We start from the raw sequence: 12,430 nt of genomic DNA, 5'->3' as shown, positions 1-12,430 counted from the left end.
GGGGTGGGTTACAGAGAGAGGGAGGGCGGGGCTGGGGGGGTGGGTTACAGAGAGAGAGAGAGGGAGGGAGGGAGGGCGGGGCTGGGGGGGTGGGTTACAGAGAGAGAGGGAGGGAGGGAGGGCGGGGCTGGGGGGTGGGTTACTGAGAGAGGGCGGGGCTGGGGGGGTGGGTTACAGAGAGAGAGAGGGAGGGAGAGGGAGAGAGAGGGAGAGGGAGGGAGGGAGGGAGGGCGGGGCTGGGGGGGTGGGTTACAGAGAGAGAGGGAGGGAGAGAGAGGGAGGGAGAGAGAGAGAGAGGGAGGGAGAGAGAGAGGGAGAGAGAGAGGGAGGGAGGGTGGGGCTGGGGGGGTGGGTTACAGAGAGAGAGAGGGAGGGAGGGCGGGGCTGGGGGGTGGGTTACAGAGAGAGGGAGGGAGGGCGGGGCTGGGGGGGTGGGTTACAGAGAGAGGGAGGGAGGGCGGGGCTGGGGGGGTGGGTTACAGAGGGAGGGAGGGCGGGGCTGGGGGGTGGGTTACAGAGAGAGAGAGAGGGAGGGAGGGTGGGGCTGGGGGGGTGGGTTACAGAGAGAGGGAGGGAGGGTGGGGCTCGGGGGGTGGGTTACAGAGAGAGGGAGGGAGGGCGGGGCTGGGGGGGTGGGTTACAGAGAGAGAGAGAGAGGGCGGGGCTGGGGGGGTGGGTTACAGAGAGAGAGAGAGAGAGGGCGGGGCTGGGAGGGTGGGTTACAGATAGAGAGAGAGGGGCTGGGGGGGTGGGTTACAGAGAGAGAGAGAGAGGGCGGGGCTGGGGGGGTGGGTTACAGAGAGAGGGAGGGGCTAGGGGGGTGGGTTACAGAGAGAGGGAGGGGCTGGGGGGTTAGAGAGAGGGTGTAGCTGGGGGAGTGGGTTATAGAGAGAGGGTGGGGGTGGGGCTGGGGGGGGGTTACAGAGAGAGGGTGGGGGTGGGGCTGGGGGGGTGGGTTACAGAGAGAGGGAGGGCAGGGCTGGGAGGGTGGGTTACAGAGAGAGGGAGGGCAGGGCTGGGAGGGTGGGTTACAGAGAGAGGGAGGGGCTGGGGTGGTGGGTTACAGAGAGAGGGAGGGGCTGGGGGTGTGGGTTACAGAGAGAGGGAGGGGCTGGGGGTGTTAGAGAGAGGGTGTAGCTGGGGGGGTGGGTTATAGAGAGAGGGTGGGGCTGGGGGGATGGGTTACAGAGAGAGAGGGTGGGGCTGGGGGGGTGTGTTACAGAGAGAGAGGGCGGGGCTGGGGGGATGGGTTACAGAGAGAGAGGGAGGGGCTGGGGGGTGGGTTACAGAGAGAGAGGGAGGGGCGGGGGGGTGGGTTACAGAGAGAGAGAGGGAGGGGCGGGGGAGGTGGGTTACAGCGAGAGAGAGGGAGGGGCCGCGGGGGTGGGTTACAGAGAGAGAGGGAGGGACCGGGGGGGTGGGTTACAGAGAGAGGGAGGGGCTGGGGGGGTGGGTTACAGAGAGAGGGAGGGGCTGGGGGGGTGGGTTACAGAGAGAGGGAGGGGCTGGGGGGATCACAGAGGGAGGAGGTGGAGGTGGATGGGGTTGCAGAGATACGGAGGGGGTGTCGGAGCTGGAGGGGGGTTACAGAGAGAGGGAGGGGGTGTCGTGGCTGGAGGGGGGGTTACAGAGAGAGGGAGGGGGTTACAGAGAGAGGGAGGGGGTGTCGGGGCTGGAGGGGGGTTACAGGGAGAGGGAGGGGGGTTACAGAGAGAGGGAGGGGGGTTGCAGAGAGAGGGAGGGAGTGTCGGGGCCGGAGGGGGGTTACAGAGAGAGGGAGGGGGTGTCGGGGCCGGAGGGGGGGTTACAGAGAGAGGGGGTGTAGGGGCCGGAGGGGGGTAACAGATAGGGAAGGGGTGTAGGGGGTGTAGGGATTGGAGGGGGGTTACAGAGATAGGGAGGGGGTGTAGGGGCTGGAGGGTGTTACAGAGATAGGGAGGGGGTGTAGGGGCTGCAGGGGGGGCTTTCAAAGATAGGGAGGGGATGTAGGGGCTGGAGGGGGTCACAAAGATAGGGAGGGGGTGTAGGGGCTGGAGGGGGGTCACAGTGATAGGGTGGGGGTCTCGGGGCTTGAGCAGTTTACAGAGATAGGGAAGGGGTGTCGGGGCTGCAGAGGGGTTACAGAGAGAGAGGCAGGGGGTGACGGGGCTGCAGGAGGGTTACAGAGAGAGAGGCAGGGGGTGACGGGGCTGCAGGAGGGTTACAGAGAGAGAGGCAGGGGGTGACGGGGCTGCAGGAGGGTTACAGAGAGAGAGGCAGGGGGTGACGGGGCTGCAGGAGGGTTACAGAGAGAGCGAGAGGGTCTAGGGGCTGGAGGGAGGTTACAGAGATAGGGAGAGGGTTTAGAGGCTTTTGTTTAGATTGTATTATAGTGTGGAAACAGGCCCTTCGGCCCAACAAGTCCACACCGACCCGCCGAAGCGCAACCCACCCATACCCCTACACTTACCCCTTACCTAACACTACGGGCAATTTAGCATGGCCAATTCACCTGACCTGCACATCTTTGGACTGTGTGAGGAAACCGGAGCACCCGGAGGAAACCCACGCAGACACGGGGAGAATGTGCAAACTCCACACAGTCAGTCTCCTGAGGGCTGGAGGAGGTTACAGTGGTAGGGAGGGGGTCTAAGGGCTGGAGGGGTCACAGAGGTAGGGAGAGGGTTTAGGGGCTGGAGGAGGTTACATTGGTAGGGAGGGGGTCTCTGGCCTTGAGCAGTTTACAGAGATAGGGAGGGGGTGTAGGGGCTGCAGGGGGTTACAGAGATATGGAGGGGGTGTTGGGGCTGCAGGGGGCGTTACAGAGAGAGGGAGGGGGCGTAGGGGCTGGAGGTCGTCACAGAGATAGGGAGGGGGCAAAGGGGCTGGAAGGGGTTAGTAAGATAGGGAGGGGGCTGAGGGGGTGTAGAGGCTTGTAGGGTCATAGAGATAGGTAGGGGGTAGGGGGTCTAGGGGCTGAAGGAGGTTACAGAGATAGTGCGGGGGTTAGGAGGTTACAGGGAGAGGGAGGGGGTCTAGCGGCGGGAGCAGGTCACAGAAATAGGGAGGGGGCATAGGGTCTGGAGGGGGGTCACAGAGATAAGGAGGGTGCAAAGGGGCTGGAAGGGGTTATAGAGATAGGGAGGGGTCTAGGAGGTCACAGAACCGTGGAGGGGATGTCGGTGGTCTCAGAGGCAGGAAGGGGCTGGAGGGGGTCACAGAGAGGAGGTGGGGGTGGATGGGCTAGTGGGGGTTCCAGAGATAGGGAGGGGTGTAGGGGTCTGCAGAGGGGTTACAGAGATAGGGAGGGGGTGTAGGGGCTGCGGGGGGCGGGGGGGGAGGGGTTTGCAGAGATAGGGAGAGGGTGTAGGGGCTAGAGGGAGCGTTGCAGAGATAGGGAGAGGGTGTAGAGGCTGGAGGAGGTTACAGTGGTAGGGAGGGGTCTCGGGGCTGGAGAGGGGTTACAGATATAGGGAAGGAGTGTAGGGGCTACCAGGGGGTTACAAAGATGGGCAGGGGGTGTAGGGGCTGGAGGGGGGAGGGGTTATATAGATAGGGAGGGTGTGTAGGGGATAGAGGGGGGTGGGTTACAGAGATAGGGAGGGTGTGTAGGGGATGGGGGGGTTACAGAGATAGGGAGAGGGTGTCGGGGCCAGAAGGGGGTTACAGAGATAGGGAGGGGGTGTAGGGGCCAGAGGGGGGGTACAGAGATAGGGAGGGGGTGTAGGGGCCGGAGGGGGTTACAGTGATAGGGAGGGTGTGTAGGGGCTGAAGGGGGTTACAGAGAGAGGGAGGGAGTGTAGGGGCTGGAGGGGGGTTACAGACATAGGGAGGGGCTGGGGGGTGTTCCAGAGATAGGGAGTTGGGTGTAGGGGATGGAGGGGGTTACAGAAATAGGGAGGGGCTGTAGGGGGTTACAGAGATAGGGAGGGGGTGTAGGGGCTGGAGGGGGTTTACAGAGATGGGTGGCACAGTGGTTAGCACTGCTGCCTCTCAGCGCCGGAGACCCGGGTTCAATTCCCGCCTCAGGCGACTGACTGTGTGGAGTTTGCACGTTCTCCCCGTGTCTGCGTGGGTTTCCTCCGGGTGCTCCGGTTTCCTCCCACAGTCCAAAAATGTGCAGGTTAGGGTGAATTGGCCACGCTAAATTGCCCGTAGTGTTAGGTAAGGGGTAAATGTAGACATATGGGTGGGCTGCGCTTCGGCGGGTTGGTGTGGACTTGTTGGGCCGAAGGGCCTGTTTCCACACTGTAATGTAATGTAATCTAATCTAATAGATAGGGAGGGGGTGTAGGGGCTGGAGGGGGTTACAGAGATAGGGAAGGGTCTGGGTGTTCAAGCTGCCGAAAAAAAGTGGGTTTTGGTGATTGCTTCAGTTTGCTGAGATAATGAGTGAGGGGTCAGCTTGGTCAGTGGCCAGTTTTGGAAGAACGGAGTTTCCAGCAGATATGGTGAGTGAATAGTTTGGAATCAATGGTCAGTTTTGGCCTGACAGTTCAAGTTTGTCAGTGTTTGCAGGATAGTATATATTGCTGGGTCAGTGGCCTTTTAGCTGAGTTCATTCCAATGTTGGAGCCTGTCGTCAGTGCTCAGTTTGCTGTCAGATCACAGGTCAATGCTGTACTCTCCTCTTCCTGGGAAATTCACATCCGTCCCAAATTCAGCTGCTGCTGGCAAATGGGATGTGGCTGTTGCACCTCCATGTTACAAATGTTAACCACCGCCTGATGAGATTTGGGATGAATTGCATCAAAATTATCGATGATAATGTAATGTCTGCCTTCCCTGATCACCCTCTGTCAATCTGTCTTCCATTTCCTTATCTTGGCAACATCGAAACAGAATTAAGGATTGTTAGCCTGTGAAGCCTGTACTGCATTTCAATATGACCGAGAGTGATTCCCGAATAATTCAGTGACTTTTGACCATCTCCACTTCCCAACCCATTTTGGTCGCTCTGTCTGTATCACTCATTCCCTTTCTCCACTGTTATTTCTCTGTCCCTCTCACACAATCCTCCTCAACTGATCCCTCTCTCTCTCTCTCTCTCTTTGAATGGCGTCTATTACTTATGTAAAGTGTTAATCGCCTTGTGACATTCCAAAGGCATTTTCTGAATTATAGTTACTCTTTATGATGTGGGTAATGCAATTGCCAATTGGTGCACAGCGAGCTCCCACAGACGGTAATGAGCAATGAGATCAGAAGGTCCATTCTTAGGTGTTGGCTAAGGAATAAATATTGACTCCAGGACACTGGGAGGAACCCATCCTTTCCTTTAGCGAGCACCCCCCCCCTCCCCTTTTTGCCATTAGGGGCTGGTGAATGTATGGGTGAGAGCCCAGTTACCTGTCTGGGTGTGGTTGCTTGTGAACTAGATGTGTCTTTGGTGGTTTTACAGTCGCTGTGTCTCAGTTCCTTTGACTCACCCCCTTCCACACAAGACCCAATGACAAAAGTATATTGGTTTAGCATCAAGTATTTACTGAACAAATACAAATCACGTCTGTTTCGGCTCCCCACACACCCACCAGGCAGCCAGTTGGAGGCAGGGGAAGAGAGGAGGGGGTGAAGGGAATCGAAGTCAATTGGCTGTTGATGAGGACTAGTTAATGACGAGACCATTAAAGTGAACAAAAGAAAAACGTGGAACGCAAGTTCCCAAAGTGCGAAAGGCGGTAGCAGCCGTGGAAATGATCGACACCAAACAGTAGCTCCACTGGTTCCCACCCCATGTTCTTAGCCAAATCCCCCCACCCCACCCATCCCTCTTTCCCCCCCCACCCCGGTCCCACGATGTGACAGAGCTGGCAGAAGGCGCAGAGTCCCCGGTTACCAGCTGGGAGCAGTGTTGGCAAGGCGTCGCATCCGTCTGCAGGATTTCAAGAACAAAACACAAGCACAGAATCGTTCAGCAAGACTTTGACCCAGCAACCACCTTCATATCCTCACAAACAAACAGTACATTCCCCCTCCACTATCAATATCTCGGGGGGGCGGGGGGGCAGTGGTTATACCACTGACCAGCCATATGAATAATATGGCGACAGAAGCAAACGGTGGGAATCCTTGTGGTGGGTAAACTCATCTCCTGACTCCTTCCCCCAAACCCTGTCCCTCATCTGCAAGGCATAAGTCAAGAGTGTGATGGAATACACCCCACTTGCCTGTAAGAGTGCAGCACCACAAGACTCAATATTGACACCAGTCAGGGCAAACCTGCCTGCTTGATTGGCATCCAATCCACCACCAATGCCCAGTGGCAGCAGTGTGTGTGTTATGTACAAGATGCACTGCAGCAACTCCCCAAACCTCTTTTGACAGCATCTTCCAAACCCCTGACCTCTCCTATCCAGAAGGACAAGTACAGCAGATTCCCTTCCAAGCCACAAACTATCCTGACTTGGGGCTATATTGCCATTCATGCTGTGTCGCTGGGTCAAAATCCTGGAACTTCCTTCCTAAACAGCACTGAGGGTGTGCCTACCCTCTATGGACTGCAGTGGTTCAAGAAGACACTTCACCACCACTTCCTCCAGGGGAATTAGGGATGGTCAATAATTGTTGGCCTAACCCTTCACACCGATATTCCGTGAATGAATAAAGACACCATTCAGTCCAACCACTCCTTGTGGGAGTGATGACATTCCCAGATTTTCTGGGAAAGGGAGTTTCTCCTGAGTTCCCAATTGGATTTGTTGGTGACTGATTGGATTTATATTCTGTGAATTTATATTTAGCATGTCAGTTACACCAAGGAGGGAACAATTGATGGTGTGACTGTGGATGGGAAGCCACTCACTTTGCACTGCTAGGCAGGAAGATAAATTGCAAAGATAACAATAAAGAGTTGAGCAGAGGGATACAGATAGGTTTAAGTGAAAAGGTGGCTCAGTGGTTAGCACTGCTGCCTCACGGTACCAGGGACCTGGGTTTGATTCCAACCTCGGGCGATTGTCTGTGTGAAGTTTCTGCGTGGGTTTCCTCCGGGTGCTCCGGTTTTCTCCCACAGTCCAAAGATGTGCAGGTCAGGTGAATTGGCCACGCTAAATTGCGCGTAGTATTAGGTACATTAGTCAGGGCTAAATAGAGGGAAGGGGAATGGGTCTGGGTGGGTCGGTGTGGACTTGTTGTGCCAAACGTCCTGTTTTCACACTGGGGGAATCAAATATTTTAAAAAAAGGCAAAATTTGACAGATGGAGAAAATATGGGAGAACACTTTGGCAAGAAGAGTAGCAAAACTGTTGTTGTTTTTAAATGGAGGGAGTCTGTCAAACAAAGGGATCTGGGTGTCCTGGTATATAAAGTACCAAAACAACGTTAATACACAGGTACAGCAAGTAATTAGGAAGCCAGAAGGAATTTTGACCTTTATTGTAAGGGGAAATCGAGTCTAAAAGGAGGGAAGTATTGTCACATCTGTACACGCCTTTTGTGATGCAACATCTGGAGTAGAGTGTACAGTTTTGCTCTCTGGACTTTAAGAAGAAGGATACAATTGCATGTGCAGTTCAGGGAATATTCTCTCAACTGGGTTAATGTGGGATGTCTTATATGAGGATACGTTGTGCATGTATCCACTGAAATTAAGAATGAGGTGATCTCAGTGAAGGATGTAAGTTTCTGAGCAGTTTATTGTTGGATGCCAAGAGGGCGTTTGCCCTTGGAAAGGGAACTCTAAAAAGCTTAAAAATTGGGGCTTCCCCATTTAAGACAGAGACGAGGAGGAATTTATGCTCTCAGAAGGTCATTAGTCTGTGTACTTCTCTCTGCCTGTGAGCAGCGGAGGCTTGGTCACGGAATGTATTCAACACTGAGTGAGACAGATTTGTGATCGACAACAGGACTCGAGGGTCACAGAGGGGGAGGGCCAGGCAGGAAAGTGGAGTTGAGGCCACAATCAGATCAGCCACGGTTTTATTGAATGGCAGACATAGCTCGAGGGGCCGAACGGCCGACTCCTGTTCCGCATTCTGGTGTTCCTCGGACTCCAGGTGGTCGTGCTGTACCTGGTGTTTCTGTCCTGATCGCGAATCTTCTTCTCCATCTCGGCATCAGTCAGGGTTTCCAGGAGGGGGCACCATTGGTCAGCATCCGTGGTGTTCCGGAGGGCGCTCTCCACAATCGGCAGCGGATTCTCGCTGGAAAAATAAACGTGGGTTTGGATCGGGAAGGTGAAGTGGAAGGGGAAGGTTGGGGTTGGCGAGGGTGGAATATTTTCAAATGCTGGGTGAGACAGAACGGGAAGCCAGTCCGGATATAAAAAGTATATTTCCACAATCGACAATCAAATCCAACACACCACGACCCTGGTGTCTCCCAACCATTCTCAAAGTGGTCACAAAGACCACATGGCAACTCGCTGACCACTGCAATTCAGGCACGGTAGGTTTACGCTTGTGTGAGCAGCAGTTCAGTTCACAGTCCCACCTGGTAGCTGGTAATTCCATGACTCGAGGGGCTGTGCCACCACAGTGCTCTCAACCCAGAAAGACTCCGTCCTGAGGGAACGCTGCATTGCTGGAGAGTCAGCACTGAGGGAGTGCCATACTGTCGGAGGGTCAGTGCTGAGGGAGTGCTATACTGTCGGAGGGTCAGTGCTGAGGGAGGGCCGCACTGTGGGAAGGTCAGTGCTGAGGGAGTGCCGCACTGTCGGAGGGTCAGTGCTGAGGGAGGGCCGCACTGTCGGAGGGTCAGTGCTGAGGGAGTGCCGCACTGTCGGAGGGTCAGTGCTGAGGGAGGGCCGCACTGTGGGAAGGTCAGTGCTGAGGGTGGGCCGCACTGTCGGAGGGTCAGTGCTGAGGGAGGGCCATACTGTCGGAGGGTCAGTACTGAGGGAGTGCTATACTGTCGGAGGGTCAGTACTGAGGGAGTGCCGCACTGTCGGAGGGTCAGTGCTGAGGGAGTGCCGCACTGTTGGAGGGTCAGTACTGAGGGAGGGCCACACTGTCGGAGGGTCAGTGCTGAGGGAGGGCTGCACTGTCGGAAGATCAGTACTGAGGGAGTGCTATACTGTTGGAGGGTCAGTACTGAGGGAGTGCCGTACTGTTGGAGGGTCAGTGCTGAGGGAGGGCCGCACTGTCGGAGGGTCAGTACTGAGGGAGTGCTATACTGTTGGAGGGTCAGTACTGAGGGAGTGCTGCACTGTTGGAGTGTCAGTGCTGAGGGAGTGCGGCATTGTTGGAGGTTAGTACTGAGGGAGCAACACGCTTTCAGCGGGTCAGTGCTGAGGGAGAGCTGCAATGTCTGAAGGTCAGTACTGAGGGAGTGCTGCACTTTTGGCGGGTCAGTACCAATAAGGGTATCGATGCATGTTTCCAGAAATCCTGAGGCAGGCAGAGGAGAGAGACAGGTTGATGTCAACCCAAGTTGTCCCAGAGGATGAAAGGTTTGTGGCAAGAGTCACTGACAATATCCTGCACCCGCACCCTCCCGGTTGTGCTGTTGGGATCCCCCTGCTGAACCGAAACTCCCACCCCTAACAGACCTGAACGCGTACGTTCTCTGGTGCCAGCTCAGCTGTCCACGGATGCTGTAGGCGATAGTTGTGACAAATTCCCCGCCCAGGCCCAACTCCGAGCACAGCTTCAACGCAAACTTCTCTGGTGAATTATCCCTCTCAGACATGTCCCATTCAAACTGGTCCACCAGCAGGATATTCCCAACGTGCGTGTTGAGCTGTGGGAGAGAGAGAGAGACAGAGAGAGACGGAGCAGGGTGATGGGACGGGCGGTGCTAAGATTAAGGGAGATTCATTCACAGGACAGAGTGGAGGGATTGGTGAACACTGGTTCTGCTGGGATGGAGCAAGACATGGGAAGATGCCAGTAGAAGGCTACCCTCGTCCTTTCTCAAACAGCGAAGATATTCTGTCACCTAAGCAACAGGGAAATCTTACAAAATCAGACACGCAAACAGTGAAACCTCAAACCCACCTCAAATCCCTGGTTTGCCATAAACGAGATTGTTCCAACAGATATAAAATTGAATGGATAAACTGTGCTGATCATTGGCTGAAGCATGCAAGGAATATTGCTACACTTTTTCAGGGTTCTTATCCTATTGGGGGTCACTACACAATTCCAGTCTCTGTATCAAACTGGGAGTCACTGTGTACAGTTCCAGTCTCTGTATGAAACTGGGAGTCACTGTCTACAGTTCCGGTCTCTGTATCACACTGGGAGTCACTGTGTACAGTCCCTGTCTCTGTATCACACTGGGAGTCACTGTGTACAGTTCCTGTCTCTGTATCACACTGGGAGTCACTGAGTACAGTTCCTGTCTCTGTATCACACTGGGAGTCACTGTGTACAGTTCCTGTCTCTGTATCACACTGGGAGTCACTGTGTACAGTTCCTGTCTCTGTATCACACTGGGAGTCACCGTGTACAGTCCCTGTCTCTGTATCACACTGGGAGTCACTGTGTACAGTCCCTGTCTCTCTATCACACTGGGAGTCACTGTGTACAGTTCCTGTCTCTGTATCACACTGGGAGTCACTGTGTACAGTTCCGGTCTCTGTATCACACTGGGAGTCACCGTGTACAGTCCCTGTCTCTGTATCACACTGGGAGTCACTGTGTACAGTTCCTGTCTCTATATCACACTGGGAGTCACTGTGTACAGTTCCTGTCTCTGTATCACACTGGGAGTCACTGTGTACAGTTCCGGTCTCTGTATCACACTGGGAGATACACAGTCACAGTGTCCTTCTCAGTCTGGCAATTACTGTGCATACTTCCGTATTCACATGTCCACAACAAATTTCTCTACAGTTCTCTTCCTCATATTGTAAAATGTAAACAGAGGTGATGAAGCAGATGGTAAAATGCTTGAAAAAGAGGAGAAGAACTGAAGTCAGAACCATCTGCGGCCTCTACAGTCAAGATATGTACAAGCGCAACACACTAAAGGAGGAGAGGTTCAGAAACTGCTCTGACTCAGACTTTGGTGTGGTGAGTGAGCTTTGGACTCCAAACTGCACCAGTATGATCGAAAATCCCTGGGTTCAATCACCTGTCCCAAGGAGTCAAAACAAATGGCCGATTGAAGAATCAAGACGATGGATGGAGAGGAACAAAAGGGCGGTTGTGAAATTGGTTTGAAGCAATGGGTGGAGAGTCCGGGAGACCACAGCTGCCACTGCATGGTGCAACAAGGTGCAGGGAGATGGAGCAGCGACCTACAACTTGCCTTGATGATGACTCGCTGGTCGGTCTGGTCCTCCAGAATGCTGTCCATGGGGTAGGATTCCACCTGCTGCCGAATGGCCGAGGCCACAGCCGGCACAAAGTTCAGCGGGTTCAAATCCAGGTCGTCGCAGAGGATCTCAGCAAACATCTCTGGCGATATCAGCTTCTCTGCCAAGGACAAAGAGTGGGGAAAGGAGCCTGTCAAAGTGGGAGGGAGGTCGAAGGAAACCGAGATCTGGAGGCAAAGACCTCTCAATGTCAAGAATCCCACAACATTCACGGATCAGGCAATTTGTCTCAATGTGAGATTGAAAGGAATACGAAGGCACGTAGCAAGGAAGGCCGAGCCGCCATTCCAGGTTTATTTTACTATAAATATAATCCTGGGTACAGTAGTGTAGGGTTATGTTACTGTGTTAATAATCCAGGGGACAGCAGTGTGGGGTTATGTTACTGGGTTAATAACCCAGGGGACAGCAGTGTAGGGGTTATGTTACTGGGTTAATAATCCAGGGGACAGCAGTGTAGGGGTTATGTTACTGGGTTAATAACCCAGGGGACAGCAGTGTAGGGGTTATGTTACTGGGTTAATAATCCAGGGGACAGCAGTGTAGGGGTTATGTTACTGGGTTAATAATCCAGGGTAAAGCAGTGTAGGGTTTGTGTTACGGTGTTAATAATACAGGGTACAGCAGTGTAGGGTTTATGTTATTGGATTAATAATCCAGAGTAAAGCAGTGTAGAGATTATGTTACTAGGTTAATAAACCAGGGTACAGTAGTGTAGGGTTATGTTACTGGGTTAATAATCCATGGTACAGTAGTGTAGGGTTATATTACTAGGTTAATAAACCAGGGGACAGTAGTGAAGTGTTATGTTAATATGTTGATAATCCAGGTTACAATAGTGTAGGATTATATTACTGGGTTAATAATCCTGGGTACAGTATGTAGGGTTATGTGACTCAGTTAATAATCCAGAATACAGCAGTGTGGGGCTATGTTACTGTGTTAATAATCCAGGGTATAGTAGGGTAGAGTTATATGACTGGGTTAATAATCCCGGGGACAGCAATGTAGAGTTATGTTACTGGGTTCATAATCCTAGGAACAGTAGTGTGGGGTTATGTTACTGGGTTAACAAACCAGGTTACAGCTGTTTAGGGTTGTGTGACTGGGTTAATATTCCAGGGTACAGTAGTGTGGAGCTGTGTTACTGGGTTAATAATCCAGCGTGCAGCAGCAGAGGGCTATGTTAC

General features: G+C 53.8%; 1 protein-coding gene across 4 annotated transcripts in view; it reads right to left on the bottom strand.

Moving 5' to 3' along the window:
* Positions 1–5,740: 5,740 nt before the first annotated feature.
* The window catches only part of LOC140468546 (SWI/SNF-related matrix-associated actin-dependent regulator of chromatin subfamily B member 1-like), a 36,311-nt gene continuing 29,621 nt past the window's right edge, over positions 5,741–12,430 (bottom strand). The window contains exons 6-9 of one of the 4 annotated variants that reach the window (XM_072564637.1): positions 11,174–11,340; positions 9,480–9,658; positions 7,990–8,121; positions 5,741–5,851 (exon numbers count right to left, since the gene is read on the bottom strand). In XM_072564637.1, the coding sequence (XP_072420738.1) occupies positions 5,812–5,851; positions 7,990–8,121; positions 9,480–9,658; positions 11,174–11,340 (518 nt within the window). In that variant the 3' untranslated portion in view covers positions 5,741–5,811. Of the gene's footprint in view, positions 5,852–7,834; positions 8,122–9,467; positions 9,659–11,173; positions 11,341–12,430 lie in introns of those variants that run through there. The other 3 variants (XM_072564636.1, XM_072564635.1, XM_072564634.1) reach the window with 3 other exon arrangements.

Source organism: Chiloscyllium punctatum, chromosome 47 (assembly GCF_047496795.1).
Source record: "Chiloscyllium punctatum isolate Juve2018m chromosome 47, sChiPun1.3, whole genome shotgun sequence".
NCBI classification, from domain to species: domain Eukaryota; kingdom Metazoa; phylum Chordata; class Chondrichthyes; order Orectolobiformes; family Hemiscylliidae; genus Chiloscyllium; species Chiloscyllium punctatum.
This window is presented reverse-complemented; position numbering and strand designations above follow the sequence as displayed.